The sequence below is a fragment of the Choloepus didactylus genome, chromosome 16, assembly GCF_015220235.1.
Source record: "Choloepus didactylus isolate mChoDid1 chromosome 16, mChoDid1.pri, whole genome shotgun sequence".
Lineage (NCBI taxonomy): Eukaryota > Metazoa > Chordata > Mammalia > Pilosa > Megalonychidae > Choloepus > Choloepus didactylus.
The window spans coordinates 73,665,432-73,686,802 of record NC_051322.1 but is presented as its reverse complement, the minus strand read 5'-3'; the positions used below and the strand labels follow the sequence as shown (position 1 = coordinate 73,686,802).

Genomic DNA, 21,371 nt, shown 5'->3' with positions numbered 1-21,371 from the left:
AATCCCATTCTTGGCTAAACCAATAAGCCAGTGCTCCTCTTCCTGTGCTCGAGCCAACTGCCACCTTTTCTGCCCCATTGCCAAGGAAACTCCCTGCAGCACTGGAAGGGGGGCCCTTCTCATCCCACAGTGTCCAGGCCCCACCCAGCTCCCACCTTCCATCGGGGAGTCGGCCCCGTCAGTGGCCACCGCAGCTCAGAGAACATACTGCATGAAGTTAATGGCTGAAATCCCACTGCCAAGTGAACTGGGGGGATGCGACCCGGATCTGAAAATGGTAATAACCATCTCCAATGGCTTTATTTTCCTAACAGTGAGCAAAAATGGGGGGAAAATGCCTAAAAAAAGATCTATGTCAAGCCTAGCGACTACTCAGACTTATTTTTCACCAATTCGCATCTTCCACCTGACGCTCCTCTGGCCGCCTCCTGCTTGATCTCCTGTTGGCCTTGGTGGCACCAAGTTCTTGGGCCACCCCTCAGGGTCCTATCCTGGGCCCCCTCTTCTCCCATGAAACATTGTCCCCAGGGCTTACATGCCCAGCCTTCCCCCAGGGCCTCCAGACCCACGCATCCAACCATCCTCTGGGTGCTGCTCTGAGCTGCCTGCAGACCCTGAAAACTAAACAAGCCTAAAATGTAACTTGCCAGCTTCTCCCCAAACCTCTTTGTCTTTTGTGAGCAGGATCTTTATCAGCCCAGTCACTCCAGTTTGCCCTTGCCAGCACCCTCGCCTCCACCTCCAATTGGTCTTGTCCTCCCCACTCCCTGGACAGTCCCCTGGCCACCCCCACCCCCAGGCTCAGTCCCTGCACCCATCTTCCTAAAGGACAAATCTGAGCTCGTCCTCCCCAATAGAGCTCTGCCAATGGCTACCTTCGTCCCTCTGGGGAGAGGCAAGCTGCCTCCTGAGCCTCTCTCTCCACTGTCCCCATGACTGGCTGGTCTGGGCCACCTCTCTCTGGATGGCTCTCCTCACCCCTCCCTGCTGCCTCTCCTGGCCTTGCCTGCCTCCTGGGGTCACGAAAGCCAAGTCAGGACCTCCCTGAGAGCTGTCCCAGCGACCTGCCCCTCACACTCCTCCCCCATTAATGCTTCTGTGGTGGTTTGGAGCTGTATGTGCTCCAGAAAAACACATTCGGAAACCTAACCCATTCTGTGGTGTGACCCCATTGGAAGGAGGACCTTTTGATGAGGCCACTTCAGTTGAGGTGGGGCTCACCTCAGTCAGGATGGGTCTTACTCCTATTACTGGAGGACTTTATAAGACAATGAAATTCAGACACACAGAGAGAAAGCCACAGTGGGAGCAGCCAGAAGCTGAATTCAATGGAACCCAGAAGAGAAGGGAGAGGCCAGGAGAGGTCACCATGTGCATTGGCATGTGACAGAGAAGCCCAGGACCAAGGATCGCCAGCAACCAGCCCCAGAACACCACAGTCTTCTGGAATAAAGCATCGTCTTAATGATGCTTTGATTTGTACTTTTTCCTATCTTCAAAACCATAAGCTAATAAATTCCCACTTTTTAACCCGACCCATTTCACAGTATTTGCTCGAGCAGCCCAGGAAACTAAAACAGCTTCACTGCCCAGGAAGTTTCACTCCACAGCACCCCCAACTGCCAGGACTCTTTCTCTCCAGAAAATTAACACAGCCCATAGTTAACAACTATTGTCAATGTTTTGTCATACTTGTTTTGTCTTTTTCTGTATATATGCACTCAGATACACACTTCATACAGGTGTACACTCTCCGTTATAACACACAACAAAAGCCATTCTGGGTAAAAATAAAACCCGCCCCGACCTCAGACCCATCCTCTCCACCTGCCTCAGGGGAACACTCTTAGGCGCTTGGTGTGTATGGTTTTGGGGACTGTCTTGTTTGATGCATTTCCAGGGCCTGCAGTTCTGGGTACATAGTAAGCATTTAATTTAATAAGCAACCAAAATACTTTCATAAAGAAATGATTCCTTGCCTGAAAGTTTTCCCTCATGACCAACTCCTTGCTCACCAGGCTTGGATGGGAGAATGTTTTCACGTGCTGCTCTGTGCACCGGCCGGCCCCATGCTCACCCCTCTGGGGAGGCCCAGGCCGGCCCGCACGCAAACCACCAGCCTCTCTTTTCCTTTGGTTCACCTTGTCCAGTCCTCGGAGCACTGCAGAAAAGTCAAGCCATCCATTTTAGGTGACAATCACCTAAATAATCGTGGTTTTCTTGCTGTCTAGCTGGAAATGGGGCAAAAAAAGGAAATGGGCAGGCTGCCCTGCCCCAGCTAAAACATGGAGAGTGGCTGCAGCAGGCCACTGTGGCAGCAGCCACACACACCCAGGGTCCCCAAGACCTGGAAGAAACTGTGCTCTTTTCCCCCTGCTTCCTCAGCCCACACGGGCCTCTTGCAGAAGCCTGTCCTCCCGGCACCCTGCCTGCATTGTCTGAAACCCGGGACAACTGTTCCTTGTGTCCAAGTCTTTACATTTACAGAAAATGGGACCAGGAGGAAAATGGATGAGGGTGAGGATTTCAGAGCTCCAAGAAGGGTCCATTCCGGTCCTGCCTTGAGTTGTTGCTGAACAGCTGCCAGTGCACAGACCCAGTTCCATCACTGGGTTTCTGTTTTGCCTGCCTGCCTTTTATCCTTGCAGGAATACTGTAACAGGACAATAAAAATTCCAAAATGGGAGGAAGTTCATCTGCAACCCCATCACTCTCACACTTGAACCGTTTTCTTTTCTTAAGTGCCTTTCCAATGCTGCTCACTGGAATACATTATGGTTATATAATCACGATCACAGTGTAGCCAGTTTCGTGCTCTCTTTTTCATATGGTATACTGTATAGTATACCCACAGGGCTCCCCATTTCTATTTTCATGATTACCCTGTGTGCCAGTTTGAATGCATTATGTCCCCCCGAATGCCATTATCTTTGATGTAATCTTGTGTGGGCAGACTATCAGTGTTAATTAGATTGTAATTCTTTGAGTGTTTCCATGGAGATGTGCCCCACTCAACTGTGGGTGATGACTCTGATTGGATAATTTCCATGGAGGTGTTGGCCCACCCATTGGGTGGGTCTGAATTAAATTATTGGAGCACTATATAAGATCAGACAGAAGGAGCGACAGCCAAGAGACACACTTTGAAGAAAGCACAGGAGCTGCAGATGAGAGACAATTTGAAGATGGCCATTGAAAGCAGACTCTTGCTCCAGAGAGGCTAAGAGAGGACAAATACCCCAAGAGCAACTAAGAGTGATATTTTTGAGGAACTACAGCCTAGAGAGGAACGTCCTGGGAGAAAGCCATTTTGAAACCAGAACTTTGGAGCAGACACCAGCCATGTGCCTTCCCAGCTGACAGAGGTTTTCCAGACACCATTGGCCATCCTCCAGTGAAGGTACCCAATTGTTGATGACTTACCTTAGACACTTTATGGCCATAAGACTGTAAACTTTGTAACCAAATAAACCCCCTTTATAAAAGCTAATCCATTTCTGGTGTTTTGCATTCCGGCAGCACTAGCAAACTAGAACACCCTGTAATTTATTTAACTCATCAATGACATTTATTCTTGTTTATAGGATAGTCATGTTTTAACCTGCACTCAGGCCTTTTGCCTTGTGGCATATAGGTGACATTAGTGGAACAGCTTAAGGCCAGCAGCTTGGGAAGGTGACATTCCAGTTCTGTGCCCGATGCTGATGCTTAGAAAATCAAGACCTAGAAGACTGATTGTTCTAGAAAGGTGGTACCCAAACCCTCCCAGGCACTGGCCACCTGCCCTGCAGCCTGCTCCAGCCATTCACTACAGCTTTGACACACTAACCATCAGGAAGCTCTCCCTCATTGAAACCCGCACTTCTCTTGCTGCTGGTGACGTTCATTCATCCTGGATGTGATGAGTGCTCCAAACATGGGTGGGGCCATGGGACTCTCCTACCAGTTTCCTTCAAGTGCCCTACACCACTGGAGATGGCAGGTAACTGATACAAAGAAGACGGGGTCCCATGGGGTCCCACGGGGTCCCTCTGGTATAGACACCTCCATTTCTTCATCTCTAAATGCTGATACTAACACGCTTAGGGAGAGGGGACTCATTATTCAGCTGGCATCTGTTCAAATGGAGCATTTCTGGATCCTCATTATGGAACCAGTTTTTATCTCAATAACAAAGGCACGAATGTTCTCGGCCAATGCTTGTATTGTTATATTACATTATACTCAGGAAAATCTGTGAAATAAACTAATACTTAAGAGTAGTCCACAGAATTCTGAGGGATAGAAACACATTTCTGCTAATCATTTCACACAGGCTTAAATGCACTCCCTTTCTCGTAGCTGTTTTGCCGTAAGAATAGCATCCACCTGCTCAGCTATGATCTCCCTGTACATCGTGAAGCACATTCTGGTGGCAGGTCTCGGGCTTTCCCTGCTGTAGCATGTGAGCTGACACACACACAGCAGGTGCTCATGCTGCACTGCCCCATGGGGCAGGTGGCTGGGGGCGGGAGGTGCTGTACATGACCCTCTGTCCCACTCCAGCTGGCATTCTAGAACGTGAGTGACTTGGAGGGATGTCGTTCTAGGGCCACTCTGAACCAGCTCTTATTTTTTTAAGGTGCATTATTCTCAAATCGCTTGTTTACTGCTACTGATGGACATTTACTTATAGGTACATTATGACCCACCTTACGACCCATCAGACACACCAAGGAACACTCATGCCTGCTATGGAAAGCTTATAGGAAGGACACGCAGTCTTGGGGGGACTAGAAGGAAGTGGGTCTTGGTGCTGCCTTGGTACCGGCCAGCTGCGTGGGGTCATGCACTGAGCTCCGTGTGTGCATGGGCACAGATATTCACAGTGAAGGGGCCACATGGCCGATTCCAGCGAGTCCACATGCATCACCGTACATGTGGCATGTGCAAATCGCTCTGCGAGATACCAGGGTACAGCTGCCTCAGGCTGCTCATAAGCCAGTAGGAGATAAGATGGGGAACCCACAAGGGGGCCCTCCAAGCACCCGAGAGATGCACCATGCCAGGGGAGATGTTTCTTCTGCCTGGGAGGATTGTGGAAGGCTTCAGGGAAGAAGTGGCAACTGAGCTGGGACTTGAAGGTTTCCAAAGCTGGAGATGGGTGGGGGGAGGCAAAGTCTTGGAGGCATGGTGAGGGGTGACAGACATGTCCCTGTGGCTGACGAAGGTGGATGCAGCAGAGGTGGAGGACACTGAGAAGGCAACTCTAGGAAAAGGAGCTGAGGAGGCACAGTTCAATTCCTGTACATCATCACTACACATGGAGTATTCACCACATTCAGTCCCCTGGAAAATATGTGCAAGTGTTTCCGGCATGAATCTCACAAGAAAAACCAGTCTGCATAGACTTAGATTTGTACAAAGTCTTCCCCCCACAACTGCATGTCTTTTTGCCAAGTTCTAATAAAGAAGTGCTGGAAAATGTAAGACTCCTGTACTTCTGCTCAGCCCAACAACATATCAAAACACGAGCTTCTGATAGAGTTTAATTCCTCGTCCTACAATTGTTTCTTTGCATCTGACATTCTTAACGCTTCTTATTCTCTTGTTTGGAACAAAGGCACTCATAATTAACAAAGCTAATGACTGATTATGTGAACACAATACAATATTTCACAGATAGATGACAGAGATACAAACCTAGCATGGATCTAAGAAAGCAAGCAGACTTTTGGCTAGGACAGACCTCAGCTAAAATCCCGTTTCTGCTGCTCTCCGAGCTGGGACCTCAGGCAGCCTGGTCTTTCCCAGCCTCAGTTTCCCTATTTTGTAACAGAAGGTTGTTGCGAGGCCCAAACACAGCAGGGTACGGAATCCCTCGGCACATGCCTTGCAAGTAATGACCATTCAGTAGATGGCCGCTCTTATGTCACAGGCAATGGCCTGCTGCTCTTGTACACAATTAAAGAGGGGATGATTTTCAGTTTTCTTTCTACCATTTTAAAATAATGAGTTCATCAAAGCTCAGTTTATTCATGTACTTTCAAACGAGGTTATATATCCCAAAGCATGGAGAGGCTGGGAGGTGAGGGAGGACTGAAACAAAGTTGCATTGGTCTGAGATGTCTTCAGGACCTTTCTCCTAGGGTGGGAGGGGCTTCCTAAAGAGGCCACAAGGCTAGGAAAGAGGCAGGCTCTTCTCCAAGGCTCCCCACTGCTTGGTTCCCAAAACCCAAGGCGCTGGCAGAACAAAGGCCCACAGTTGCAAAATGTGGCATTAGCTCAGCCTGGCAATTATTTGGCCACTAAGGAAATTACCATGATTACAAAAATCAGCATTTACCTAGAACATGCTCTGTTCCTTCTGATGTTGTGGGCTGAAGGAAGTCATCAGGTTAAAGTTATAGCATTTGGTCTTTGGGTCTGTTCCCACCCAAAGGATATGATGTTTATGGGACTTGAAGAGTGTCCCCTCGAGCCTGGTCTGCTGAGGCCTGGGCTGTGAATCACTGGTGGGCCCCTCCTCTGAAGGCTGCTTTGCCTTCTCCTCCAGGAAACTCTCCTTCCCACATGGAAAACCTCGGGAATCATCAGATTTTGGTTACCAGGGAGAACCAGTGTTTTCCAAATGGTGAGTGGCAGCCTCTTAAGAGAGGTAGAAAATCAGTGGAAGTGGGTCACAGCCTCCATTTCACAAAATGAAACAGAATAAAGATACCTGAGCTCACAGTGTGTAAGAGCTGCTTGGTGAGAGTTCTGTTTTAGTTGCCCATGAAGTGAGTTGTGATGTAAAAGGCCTCTGATCTAAGGCTAGTACCTCTCCTTTCAGATGGGAGGGGCCTGAGACTAAAGAGGGTGAGAAGACACGGTCATCAGGGTCAAGCAGGGTCAGGGCTAGACATCCTGGCTTGTACCCCAGGGCTCTTCCCAGCGAAGGAATGGATTACAGGGCCTTAAACATCTGTTTTTCTCCTTGCCCAGGGTGAGAATTCCACAGCACAGCAGACCTGATCTCAGGATGTCTGGCAACACATTTACCTTCTATAAAATCAGCTTCCTCCCTTCTCTCCTGCAACCTGTACACCGTCAGCATGCTCTGGTGTGGTTGTCTTCTCTACTCTAGGTGGCAGCAACAGCTCAGCTGAGAAGTCATCTCTCCAGGTGGCCCCTGTTGCATCTCCTCCAGCATGCCCCCCACCCCATTTCTCCTTGGGAATCCCTCGTCTGATTCCTCAAAACTCAACATCTCCCTCCAAACTCTAGGCAATCTAGAACACCTCCCTTTAGGGAAAAGACAATTCATCCAGGAACTGGGAAGAAGAGAAAGGGATCCTTTATATTTCCAGAAAAATGTGATGGAGCAGGAAAGGTTTACAGGGGCAGTGGGCAGGGGGGAGATGGGACTCTTCCCTTGGGGACAACAGTCGCAGAAGCCCAGCTGGGCAGGAAAGGAGCTACAGGGGATGCATGTTGGGGGTGGGGGCACAGATGGGGGGCGGAGCCATGGAGGGGGGGACGCTTGGGGCTGTGGAGGGTGGGGGGACGCACAGGGCCTGGGGAGGGGGGCTGCACAGGCCGTGGAGGGGGGGATGTGCAGGGACCAGGGTGGGGTGGGGGGATGAGCAAAGCCAGGGTGGAGGGTGTCAGTTGTGCAGGGCCGGGGTAGGGATGGGGGACACGTGGGACCTGGAGTGGGTGGGGATGTCCAGGGCTGGGAGCTTCTAGAGGAACTTCCCTGGGAGTGATAAATTCAGGGCAGTAGGAAAATGCTGACTGCACACCTCCATGTGGACCCCGTGGGTGACCTCTCAGCCAGAACGCAGACACCTTCCAGGACTCTCTCTGTGGCCCTGGGAAGTCTCCCCAGCAAACGCCATCCAGACTTAGAATAAATTGAGGAGATTTTTTGTTTTTCAGGACAGATCACATCAATTTTCCAGGACTAAGTGAAAACAAACAAATGACCTTTACCATTTGCCATAAACATTTAAGAAGTTACTCAAAGTTTGTTTATAAATTTATCATGTTTTTTTAAAAAAATCTGATTTTTGCATATTTTTTGCCACAATAGAAAACATGGTTTCATAGGAGTTACTTTGGGAGTCCATCCATGCTCAGAACCTCACGGGAAGGCCTGAGCATCAGTTCATGGTGAGCTGAGGATGGTAAAATGCGAATACATTTAAACATAAAATGCTAACAACACAGATAGAGTCTCCTCGCTGGCCTACTCCAATCCTCCTCCTCCCAGAGGTAACCACCACTCGCTGCAAATCCTTCCTGACCTTTCCATACAGCATATTGTCTGACTGAGTCCCACTCAGCTTTGCACCAAAACTGCAACATTTAATTTCATCACCCATGTCATTCATAAGTGGGTTGTGATTGGTACTACCAAAAAATCAAGAGAAAAAACAGGAAAAAGGAAAGCCTGCCATGATTGAGAAAAAAAAAAAATAATAAAAGATTTTCCCTTGAGAAATTAAAAAAAAAAAAGTCTGCATGGTCTGAAGGTCCTTCCTTCTAAGTGTTCTGGTGGCAATAGCCACATCTGCGGAAGGACGTTACATCTACTCACGCTGTGCCTGTAAAAGGGTCTCTCCCCTTTGTTCAGATGAGAATCTGAGTGATAACTACAGTCAGAGCCCCGGCTCCGATTTGAGCCCGGCAGCTTGGCCTCGGATTTCTCTTACTTGAAGAAGACCTTAACTTGAAGCTACATTAGAATGATCTGCCCTCTAAGTGCTTCAATTAGACACCAGTCTTGGTGGGTAAAACCTTTCCATGGCCAGGCCAGCAGCTGTATGGCATGAAAGCCCGTGTTCATTCCGAGAGAAGGGCGAAGGCTGCGGCGGTCACACCTGCCCGAGCTGACCTGCCCCGTGGCGCCCTCAGGGCGGCTCACGCAATGATGGGGTCTTCTTGGACACACGCAACAACAAACACGCCTGGCACTCTGCTGAAGCAGGGACGCACCTCGCCCAAGGGGAAGCTGTCCAGCCCCCTTCCGTCCTTCACCCCGTGGCTCAGCTTTCTATCATCTGGGTGTCAGGGCCTGCCGGTTACCAATGTGTCCTTAAGGCACTTGATTCATTTTTTTTTCTAACCGCATTGACAACAGCTCCCGTCCAAATGACGGTTGAAGTAGCAGAAACAAGAGAAGTCGGGTACCAAGGGATCCAGCTCCTCTGCAACAGAGCTAGGAATGAAACAGACCAGTGCGCTCTCACTCTCCCACGGGGTTTTTTTAACACACCACACCCCATGGCTCTGCTTTGGAGAATCTGAGTCCGGAGCACCACAGTGGGCTCAGCATCTGTCACAGAGGGTGCCGCTGCCCAGCCGGTTTCAGAAGCACCCACTCCCACCCTCAGTGACCTCTAGGGGAGGCCCCTTCTGACCTCCTGCTCTGACCCACAGTGCCGATGGCCCCCCCGAGCAGCATCCGAAAGGGCTGGTGTGGGCGCCATGTCCTGGCCTGTCCTGGGCTCTCGCCCTCCCTGTGTCCAGCACCCAGAACGGCCGATTGTGGCCACTCCTCCCCAGGTGGAGGAACACAGGCGAGAGGCGCCAGGCCGTGAGTAGCAGGGACCACCCTTTGGGTCTCCGTTTTCACCCTTTTGGTCAAGGCATGAGATCGAAGACTGATCTCTCTAAATGACAGCCACCACCACCATGCCACTCCGTGCCAGGGAGGCCGGGCCTGGACGCCACGCAGGGACACTGACCTGGGGCCACCTGACAGTCCGACTTTCCGAGGGAAGCCGTAACTTCTCATTTCTATGTGCAATCTCCCAATTTTTAAACTTTGGGTCTGGTTTTGTCAAAGTACTCTGCGTGACAAATTGAAGCCAGCAGCCATGTCCCAGATGCAAGCTTGCACCCCTGCTGAAGGGTCTTTTGTTGTGGACCCGTTTGGTGGCTGTGGGTGGAAGGAACACATTTTTGCATGAGGAGGGCTGTGACTGCAGGTCATTCAGTCATCCTCCTTCCCCAGCAGCCAATAAAAATGGCCAGCTGGCCCCCCAGCATTCTGTCCGAGCCCCCTCCCCAGCGGGACTGGTGGGGGGTGGGCTGCTGAAGAATCATCCCCAGGGGGAGGGCCAGGCTTCTGTCTGTAGTTCCACAAGTGATTTAGTCTCTGAAGCAGCTGGCAACAAAGACATGCCTGATATGACTTCTTAGATAAACTTTTTATTTGAAACTGCATTTTTAAAAGTCAAAAAAGGCAGGAAATCAACAGACTGATGTGGTTCTCACTAAGTAAAAGGTCTCTGCCCCTCTCCTGTACCCAGGTTATGGCTGACCACTTCTCCCTGCTCGGGCCCCTTGGCTGCAGACCCTGGGCTGTCCACACTCAGAAGGAAACTGAGGGCTGGCCCGGCCCAGCCACCTGGTTGCTGGACATGGCAGGTGCTCAGGATGCTCCCAGCTCTGGCAAGAAAGACTCCAGCAACTTGCACAGACCTCTCTCAGGGCTGTGTTTGGAATATTTATGCCCCTTCATTGTTTTCCTATTACTTGGCATTCTAAGATAATGAAGAGAAATCTAGACTGTTGCAAAGCTCTGGAACCAAATAAATCAGGTTCCACAAAACCCAGAGTCCCTCAGAAAGAACATGCAAGGATTTATATTGCAAAACTACCCACTGCTGCTTGCCACTATTTAAGCGTTTCACCTTTCTTGGGATTTAATTTAAGCCTGGTTGCTGTGTTTTTCATTCTCATGCAGAAATAGCTGCTTACACCATTCAGAGCCCTTCTGGAGAGTATGTCAGGGCACCAGGGAGGTGGCCCAATCCCACTGTGGGTGGCAGCAGAATGCGTGTCGGGTCAGTGGGCCAGACCCGGGGAACGCTAACCTCATCACGGCCCTCCCATGGCCAGCAGGACCAAACTGGGGGAGAAGGGACCAGCCCGAAGAGGAAGAGGCAGGATGGGAGCTGACGGGCACCAGCACTGCTGTCCCTGGACCCCGGCGTGTCTGGGTTCTACCTGGAAGGGACCTGTGATGGTCAGGTTTATTTGTCAACTTGGCCAGGTGATGGTGTCCAGGCGTCTGGTCAAGCAAGCACTGGCCTAACCACTACTGCAAGGACATTTGTGACTGGTTAATAAACCACAAGACTGCATCAACGAAGGGCGTGTCTTCTTCAATGAGGGAATGCAATCAGCTGGATTTAATCCAATCAGTTGAAGACTTTTAAGGAAGAGAGAGGACCTTCACTTCTTCTTTGACTAGCCAGCGAAGTGTCTCCTGAGGAATTCATCGAACACCTTCATCAGAGTTGCCAGTCTGCTGCCTGCCCTACGGAATTTGGACTCGTGCATCCCAGCAGTTGTGTGAGAAACTTTTATAAAATCTTATATTTACAGATATCTCTTGTTGGTTCTGTTTCCCTAGAGAACTCTAACTAATATAGGACCTTAGAGGGCATGTGGTTCTACTCATTGCTTTTCATAAGAGGGCTCTTCCAGGGAACCAAGAATATTCAGAATTTATTTTATTAAGCTTTCTGGTGGAAGCAGAAAGCTCAATTGATATCAAGCAGGTCAGCTCACACAGGGGTAGCAAAATTTTCTCAAACAAATGAGAGCATTTATATTTCCAGTCTCCCTCTCTACTCCCTCTCTACAATAAAACCCAACTACTGTTCTGATGTCTCCCTAATATTAGTCTGCCACCTTAACTATGACGTCTTCCCAGCAGAAATACATAATAGTAAATTTAACCAACAGAGTCAAGCCAGATAACCCATAAGTTGATAAATTAGACCCCTGGCCTGTTTTGCACCAGTCAAAAATAAATCCTTCCTTCTCTAATTTGCTAATGAAGACCACCATGGCCAACAGGACCAGGAGAGCAGTGTCCCAGAACTGCACAGGCTGAATGGCAAACCCAGGGGGGTCACCATGCCACCATGGGAACTCCCCGAGATGCCAGACCACCCTGTCTGGATGCCACCAACCCCCGCCATGGCTCAGGCTCCCCATGAAGGCAAGGCCGCTGGGGACAAAAAGCCCTGGAGTGCTCTGCTAATCGAAATAAAACCATGCAGACAGCAGCCACACATACAATGCCACCTTTCCTTGGAGCAGAGGAGACCTCAGGACACCATTTTGTCCGTCCTCATGGCACGTGGGGAAGCCTCATCAGGATAGGGAAAGTATTTCCCACAGTGCTGCGGCCATGTGGCAGTGCCCAGCTCCTGGAGCTGAGGGGCAGCATCCTAGAGGCCCTGAGGGAGGGCAGCCTGAAAGGGCCACCACTGCCAGGCTGGAGAAGACACAGATCTTCCCACCCCATCCCAGATACCTGCTATAGCTCACGTACCCACAAATGGCCACCTGCAGCTCCCCCAAAGATCTAGAAAATGCCTGAGCCCAGGGGTGGGTGCAGCCAAGGCCGGTGGGGGTTGGGGGCCAAGGGCCTGGCGGGTGCCTGGCTCATGGTGGGTGTTGGGTGAATCACTGCGTGAACAAGGGGGGGCGGGGCATGGAGCTCGCTGAGGGAAGCGGTCCAGGTCCCTCTGATCCTGCGAGGACCCTGTGGAGCCCCCCAACTCCTCCCCAGTCCTGCTGGGTGGTCTGCTCTTCCCTCTGAGATCCATTTATGTTAACAAGCCATGGTCGTCCCACAGAGAATCACTCCTGGCAAGGGTACCATTGACATTTTGGGCAAGGTAATTTTTTTTTTGGAGGGGGGTGTTTGTGCACATTGTATGTTGTCAGAAGCACCCCTGTATGTTGACTGCCCACCCCCCCCCCACCAGATGTGACAACCCAAAGCTTCTCCAGATGCTGTCAAGTGTTCCCTGGGGGTAAGATCAGCCCTGGCTGAGAACCCCTAATATAAATTAATCAGATTGGTCTCCTAACACTGTCTTAAGGAAAGTGGTGTTTCTTAAAAGGAGCTAGGGAAATGGAAGAGGTAATTAATTACAAGGCATGGAGCCTGTGGGGACGTTCCTGGGTACCGAGAAAGGCTGCGGTGGGGCGTGACCTGGGTTTGTGTTTGTGCCCAGGGGAGAAAGACTTTTGCTGCTTCTTCCTTCCTCTTCCCCCTTTTGAACTATAGGACTGAACTGTCTCTCTCAACATTGTTTAAAGTGCACTTTGAGTTTTATGAAACATCAGACATCAGACACAGCCTATTGCTAAGCTGTGCAATACCTATATTCCCTTTTTACTGAGGAGGAAAACCCATGCCTTGAGAAGTAACAGCACCCAGGTCAGGGTCACTCAGAAGACAAAAAACAGTGCAGCAGTAAAGGCCTGAAAACCTAAACTTTATACTGTGCAGCCCTCGCTCAGCCTAGAACCAAGCTCTCTGGGGAAACTTTCCAGCGTTTATTAACAAAATCAGGTGCAGACAGAGATAAAGACTTGCGTGGATACGATTCACTAGTTATCGATTGTCTCCACTTGCCATGCAGGGTGCAGCCCTGAAGGAACCTCTAAGAGCTGCTGGATTTCCTTCCCAAGCTCCAGAAAGGCAGTGCCTGTGGCCACGGCCTCCCCGCAGCCAGCAGCCGTGGTGAAGGCTGTGGACACGGTGACCGCTCCGTCCCTGGAGAGGGACTTTGTAGGACCCTTCCCAAATCACTGAAAAGCTGTGCCAAGTATCAGCACGTTTATGCTTTTGCTGCTGCCTTTTTAAAGTGGTCTTCTTGCTGAACCCCTTCCCTAGGAAGGGTGACTCCATGCTGCCTCATCCAATCCCTGGGGGAGATCAAGTGCCAGCCCACAGCTACCCTGCCAGCTGCTGATGGAAGGCCAGGCCCTTAGCTGGCATTGGGGGCCCACACTCTGGGGACAGACCCTCAGGCAGACAGCTATGAGATAATGAGCCAGGGTGGGCTAGGTATGCACTGGGGAGCAGGGGAGCATGTCACCCCACCAAGCAAGGGGAGTCAAGGCAAGTCTGAAGGGAACTCAGAGGTGGGCAGAGGTGGGGTGGGCAGTGGTAACGAGGGTAGGGAGGTCGGAGTGTGGGGCTGGAGTGGGGTCCAGGAACAGCACAGAGTGGAAGGGGGCCTGTGTCCCCGTGCTCCTGGAACACGGAGGGTAAGGTGCCCGTGGCAGCCTGAGGCTGGCCTGTAGTGATGGCGGTGATGGGTGGGATGGTTTCGGCCAGGAGACCCTCCCATGCAGTCCTGGCACTGAGGCTTGGGCAAAGCTACCATGGCTGATCCTTGTTGCTGTGAAAGTGCAGCTGCTTTGAGACTTTCTGCCCAAATTTTGTTAAAGTCAGGGAGTCCTGTGAGCTTTGTGTTCAGAATTTTGGTAGGACAGCCACCTACCCCATGGTGGGGGAACCATTTCAGGGGCTGTGCACTGCTGAATCTTGGGCCCGGCACCTCTGGGGGTGAGGGGCCCCCTCCAAAACAGGATGAGGCCTGGTGGGGTCGGGGAACAAAGGAAGGGCAACGGAGGATGTGGGGGAACAGGGAAAGGGCCTTTCTCTAGGCTGAGTCTGCTTTCTGCACAATGCACCCAAGAACACTGTCTCCTCCATGCCCACCTCACCCCTGCTGCCCCCCATTCCTGGGGCCTGTCCCAGAGCAGCACCAGCCCGAGGACAAATGAGCACGTGCAACTGCAACTTGGCGGCCCCCAAGGAGGCCAGGCCGCGCCATCCTGGAGTGGACCACCAGGCCCCAGCTAGCTGCCGCTCCATGGTGCCTGTGGGCAGCCGTACCCGACACCCCCACCCCTGCATTTCTCCCCATCTCCCCACTCCTCCCCAGACCTCCACCCCCACCCCACCCCACCCCCACTCCCTCACCCCCCACCTCCCCACCCCTCCCACACACACCACACTGCCCCCCTAAACCAGGGCAACAGCAGGGTCCTCACCTGTCTGTGAGTGCTGCACCTGCCCAGTGTGGGCCCCCACCACTCAGCACCCCAGAGACCAAGCCCTGGGCGAGCTGCCCCTCTGCCCACCATGAAGCCCAGACTCTACTTGCCTGACTCATCATCATAGACAGTAAAAGCGCCAGGGAACTGGGGGCCCTTGGTCTCCCTGGTGGGAGCAGAGCCACTTCCCTGAAGGTGGGAAAGGGGGCTGACTGGGGGCAAGTGATAGCTCCAGGCCTCCCGTGAGCTCCTTTGAGCACCTGCTCCCCCCTGCACCCGTTTTCCACCCTAGAAGGGGTCGACGCAGGTTCTCCCCACCGCTTTTAGCAGGACCACACGGGCTACTGCACCCTTCATGTACACTCCTGGGCCAGGGCGCTTGACCCGGCGGAACCGCCACAGGCCTCCGGGCAACACCAGGGCCTCCCAGGGTGTTGGATGAGAAACCCCCGGCAGGCTGCGTGGTAGGGTTCCATCTGCCTGGAGGGCAAGAGCAAGGGAGCTCAGCATGGACTGACGGATGCCCGGCAGCAGGGGCTCGATAGGGGTATCCAGCTGTGACCTGGGCTCCAGGGCAGGCAAGAGGGCCCCAGAAAGCCACTGAGCCCGCGCAGGGGCGTCCACCCCGCTTCTGGGCCTGAGAAAACGCCCGTGGCCGCCGAGCACGCGGCGGGGCCCGGACTCACCGGTTGCAGTGCTTCGTCCTGCCTCCTGCTGGGGCTCGGGCGGTGGATGAAGGACCGCGTGGACACCTTGTAGTGGTTCAGCAGGCAAACGACCACCACGACCATCACCGCCACGACAACCACCACCACGACGATCTGGGCGAACTCCAGCTCCGCTGCGGGGAGAGGATGGACGCAGGTCAGCCACGCCCCACCCAGCGCCGGCCCATCCCCCGGGCACCGCCCCAGAGTGCCCGCCCCTGCAGCGCTCGCCCCCCAGAGCCCATCCATCCCCCGAAGTCTCATCCATTCCCCAGAGCCCACCCACTCCCATTGCCTATCCATCCCCCTAGTGCCCACCCCTAGGCGCCCACCCAGCAGCGCCCCCTCGCTCCCACAGTGCCAGACCCCAGCACCCACCAGCCCCCAGAGAACCCACCCTGGAGAGCTCGCCCCCGAGTTCCCATCCGTACCCCAAGGTCCCATCCATCCCCCTACCGCCCACCCCTAGAGTGCCTGCCCACCCCCAGTGCCTATTAGCAACGCCCACCAGCCCCCGGAGTGCCCGCTCGCCCTCTGAGTGCCCATCTGCCTCAGGACGCCCTCCATAATGTCCATCTGCTGCCTAGTGAGAGGCAGGTGGCGCAGCTGACGGCAGCGCTGGTCCTCACCCAGACCCCGCGGGAGGGGTGCAGTCACACAGGCAGCGTGTGCCTGGGGTAGGTCCAAAGCCAGGCTGAGGCTGGGGCACCTGGGCGCGACACTGCTGCGGGCCTGCTCGCAGAGGCCATACCAACCGACGCCCTGAAACCCGGTGAAGGAAGGGGCCCCTCGCGTGGGGCTCTTTCTGCCCCACCTCCGGGGTTCACTAGCCGGGTGCAGTGGTTTCACAGTGAAAAGAGCCTTGGGGGCAGGTCCCTGGTCTGCTTGCAGGAGCCCTGTGAGGTGCCGCAGGAGACCCCATGCAGGTTCGGAGCCGCCAGGAGCCCCGCAGCCCCAGCGAGTGCCCCCGCCCGGCGGGGTCTCCTGGACCTCTCGTGGGGAAGGCAAGCCCCGTGCTGCCCCTCACCTAGCTGGCCCTGCCAGATGGCACCCCAGCCGTCACCCCGGCAGGTGAGCCTCACACAGGCACTACCCTCCCAAGGAAATCTCTCCAGAAAAGTTAAGGCGGTCTTTTGGGAGGACTCACGTTTCCCCAACTACTTTCTGCACAAGAATAGCATACTGAAGGGACAAGTGTGTGAGAAAGCTCCAAGCCTTCTCCCCAAGGGTTTTGCCTTTGGAATGAATTTAGACAGCACACCTTCACTGTGTCCCACTGGGGGAGTGGCTGAATTCTACCAGGTACCTGGGGTGGGCCCGGTTCCCCGCCTGCCCATCCTGTTACCCACATGCCTTTAGCTCAGTCTCACACGGGAGGAAGAGCTACTGCTGTAGGAGATTGAAAGCCCTTGGTTTTAAAAGGGAAGAAGCAGAGGCTCTGGGCTCAAGGTGGGCCCTGCGACCCAGGCTTGCTGCTGCCTGCAAGCGCCAGGCCTGCCTGTTCTACCTGCTCTAGGCTGATCTCCCCATGCAGGCGCGTGGACACAGAGAGACAGTGAGACCGTGAGACGGGGGTGGGTGGGTGTCACTGCCTGGCTCTGCAGCTGGGGACTGGTGTGTGTAGGAATAGGAGACAGGGAAGAGTGCATTACAGGCAATTCTCTGCCTCACAGTACACACCCACACACCCACCCACACAGACACACTCGCATGCACATATGTGTATGTGCACACCTGCACACATATGAGTGTGCACGCACGTGTGCACATCCCTGCTTACCGCGCTGGGCCTCAGAGGCCTCAGTGTGCTCTGCCAGTATGCGGCCTCATAGGTGGGTGATGCTGGCAGGAACTGAAAAGCACCCCCCATCTTTAGCTATGTGCTGCCCCCCACCCCAGGCCCACATGTATGCATGAGTGCACAAGGGCTGCTGGACTGTACTGGACTGTACTGGCACTGAGGCCAGGGGAGGAGACAGCGGCCACACCCCACCCTGACCCTCCAGCTGGCGAGGAGGGCGGACAGCTGCGCAAGTGACCGAAACTGCGAAGCCACCACAGTTAGCCGCCTGGGCACAGGTAGAGGTGCCGGGCACACCCCTAGCTGGCAGGACAAAGACAGGAGGGGGCACTGTCCTTCCCAGGGAACACAGCTGGTGCTGTGCTAGCAGGTGCAGGGGCTGTGGCTGGCCATCAGGACCCTGCCCTCACCTGCCTGGGAGCTGCGGTTGCTCTGGAAAACCCCCTGAGGCTAAGGGCCAAGCAGGACCTGCAGAGGCCCCCAGAACCCTCCTAGGGTGGCCCTCCTGGGAAGGTTGAGTGGCTCCTACAAATAGCACAGGCACTTGGGACCTCTGGCATGGGGGCACAGACACCAGGGTGGCCGGCTTTATGGCCACTGCCTGTGAGCCTTGCAACACGGCTGCTAATCCAGAGGTGCTGTCGTCACCACTCTTTTACTAAGTCACTGTTCCCTGTGCCAACCCTTGGAAAGCCTCTTGGGCCTCTGGTCGAGCCAGTGGCTCCTGGCCTGCAGAAGCAGGCTATTCCTGTGGGCATGGCATGGCAACCATGTGTTTTCAACCCATGTCTCATGCTAAGTGGCAACCAGAACGTCCTCCCTGGGCTCGGTGTCCTCAGATCTAGCACGACACAGGGCCAGGCAGGTAGCTAAGGAGTGAACGAATGTGAGATTCCAGCCCCCTGGGGCGGCCACCTGTGCCCTGGTTCAGGGAAGCAGCCCCTGCTGGGGCTCAGGCAGAGGGCACTGAGGGGGGCCGAGACGACAGCTGGGAGGAGGTGAACCCCCAATCCAAAGCGCATGCCCCACCAAGAACAGGAACAGAAGCAATGATCCTACTGCAGAAGCGGGATGGTGAAGCCTTGTTTGACCACACCTCATTTCTATTTAGGAGGTTAGGGTGAAGCATGCCTGGGGGTTGACAAATGTTTTCTTTTCTCAAGACAATGGAATTGCCTTATGGACATGAAAGGAGAAGGAAGCAAGACTCCAGTGAAGGGGCCGCAGGTCTCTGTGCAGTGGTTCTTTGCTGGAGATGCCTTTCTGGAGAATCTTGTCCTGAATAGGAAAGCTATGTGCAGATAACCATTTGTAGCAAAACAGAGCAAATTGCATGGGTAAAATTCTAGGGGACATTTTTTTTTTTTGGTATATTTTGTGTTTCGTTTGAAGAGGTTTTTCTATTATAAGAACAATAAAAACTTCTTGGGAGATTTACACACGGAAGCGAGCAGAGGACAATGTAGCCATCCTCAAGGCCCCGTGGACCCCAGGCCCCTGTCTGGAGGAAAGTGCAGCTCAACAGCTTTGTGCTTTTGCTCTTTAATTAGTGGAATCCTTCTATAATACATTATTGAGGTTATCATTCTGCTTTTTTCACTTACTACATCACAGCCACCTTTAAGCAAGAGGCTGTGTAAATCAATCTCATTCTTTACCCCCAGGGTTTCGGTTTGCTAATGCTGCCAATATGCAAAATACCAGAAATAGATTGGCTTTTATAAAGGGGGTTTATTCAGTTACACATTTACAGTCTGAAGGCCATGGAAATGTACTAATTAAGGCATTAATATGCATAAGCCTTCACCGGAGAAGGCCAATGGCGTCTGGAAAACCTCTGTTAACTGGGAAGGCACGTGGTTGGCATCTGCTGATCCCAAGTTGTGTTCCAGCTCCTCTCTCAGCTCCTATGTGTTCTTCAGAAAGTTGCTCTTGGGGCATTTTGTCCTCTTATCTTCTCTGGAGCAAACTCTGGACTAGCAAAAGTCTACATTCAATGGCTGTCTCCAAAATGTCTCTCTTAGTTGCAGCTGCTCTGAGGTCCTTCTGTCTGTGAGCTTTTTTATAGGACTCCAGTGATTAAATCAAGACCCATCCTAAATGGGCAGGGTCCATATCTCTATGGAAATAATTTAATCAAATGTTTCACCCACAGCTGATTGAGTCACATCTCCTTGGAAACACTCAATCAAAGGATTCCAACCCAATCGTGTCTGCCCCCACAAGATTGCACTAAAAATAATGGCGTTTTGGGGAACATAATAAATCCAAACCGGCACACCTGGTTATATCTAGTATTCCAAGGTATGATACACTGTAACTTATTCAACCACTCTCCACTGGTGGATGTTTAGGTGATTCACATTTTCTTTTTCCATTATGAACAAAAGATTGTGTGAGCATGTGAGCGTGTGTGTGTGTGTGTGTGTGTTGTCAGTGTACCTCTAGGAAAGATTCTTAAAAGTGAAATTTCTGGGCATAATCATTTAAAATCCTATGGCTACTGAGGACCTGTCTTAAACAAGGCTAAACTAGTTGAGGCTGTCATTAAGGAGAGGGTGTGCTTCCCAATCCCTCATTAACCCTGGGGATTATCACCCTTTAAACATGTGTCAATCAGACAGACAAAAATAGGTATTTCACACTTCATACAAAAGCTACTCAAAACGGATCAGGAACCTAAGCATAAGAGCTAAAATCATAAAACATTTAGAAGAAAATGGGCAAACCTCATGCCCTTGGATTTGACAATGATTTCTTAGATGTGACACCAAAAGCGTGAGCAATGAAAGAACCAAATAGATAAAATGAATTGCATCAAAATTAAAAACTCTTGTGCATCAAAGGATATTATCATGAAAGTGAAAAGACAACCTATAGAATGGGAGAAAAAAGTTGCAAATCATAGATTTGATAAGGGTTTAGAATGTATCCAGAATAAAGTACTCCCATCAACTCAACAACAAAAAGACAAACAACCCAGTTAAAAACTGAGGAAAATACTTAAGTAGACATTTGTAGAAATTCAAATGGTCAATAAGTACATGAAGAGATGTTGAATATCATTAGCCATTAGAGAAATGCAAATCAAAAGTACGAGATATCACTTCAGTGTATGGATGGTTGAGTAGAAAAATGGGGACAGAAACTAAATGAAAAATAGGGTGGGATGGGGGGGATGATTTGGATGTTCTTTTTCAGTTTTATTTTTTATTCTTATTCTGATTTTTTCTGGTGTAAGGAAAATGTTCAAAACTAGATTGGGGTGATGAATGTACAACTATATGATGGTACTGTGAACAGTTGTATACCATGGATGACGGTATGGTATGTGAATATCTCAATAAAACTGAATTTTAAAAAAAAGCAAGGAAAAAAAAGTACAATGAGATACCACTTCAGACTCACTAGGATGACTATTATTTAAAAAATGGAAACCAGTAAGTGTTGACAAGGATACAGACAAATTGGAACCCCTGTACATTGTTGGTAGGAATGTAAAATAGTGCAGCTGCTGTGGAATAGTTTGGCAGTTCCTCAAAAAGTTAAATATAGAATTACCATATGACCCAGAAATCCCACTTTTAGATACATTCTCAAAGATTTGAAAATAGGGACTGAAACATCTATTTGTAAACCAAGGTTCAAAGCAGCATTATTCACACTAGCCAAAAGGTGGAAACAACCTAAATGCCCATCAACAGAAGAATGGATAAACAAATTGTGGTGTATGCACACAGTGGAATATTATTCAGCCATAAAAAGGAATGAAGTTCTGATACATATGAAAACATGGATGAACCGTGAAGACATCATGTTAAGTGAAATAATCCAGACACAAAAGGATGAATATTGTATGATTATCTCCCTCTCTCCCTCTCTCTCTCTCTGCTTATATAAAATAAGCAGATTAGTAGAGACAGAAAGTAGATTAGGGGTTACCAGGGGCGGGGGTAGTGGTGGGAGGGAATGGGGAGTTATTGCATAATAGGTACAGAGTTTCTGTTTGGGGTCATGAA

The 21,371-nt window shown here is 51.5% G+C and overlaps 1 protein-coding gene across 7 annotated transcripts in view; it reads right to left on the bottom strand.

The window, feature by feature from the left end:
* The window catches only part of LDLRAD4 (low density lipoprotein receptor class A domain containing 4), a 422,280-nt gene that overhangs the window by 9,830 nt on the left and 391,079 nt on the right, over nt 1-21,371 (bottom strand). For all 7 annotated transcript variants that reach the window (XR_005212161.1, XM_037805579.1, XM_037805577.1 and 4 more), the window contains one exon: nt 15,531-15,685. Coding sequence is in view for 6 of the 7 variants with exons in the window: in XM_037805579.1 (XP_037661507.1) it covers nt 15,531-15,685 (155 nt within the window). In the remaining variant the exon portion in view is untranslated. The remainder of the gene's footprint in view (nt 1-15,530; nt 15,686-21,371) is intronic.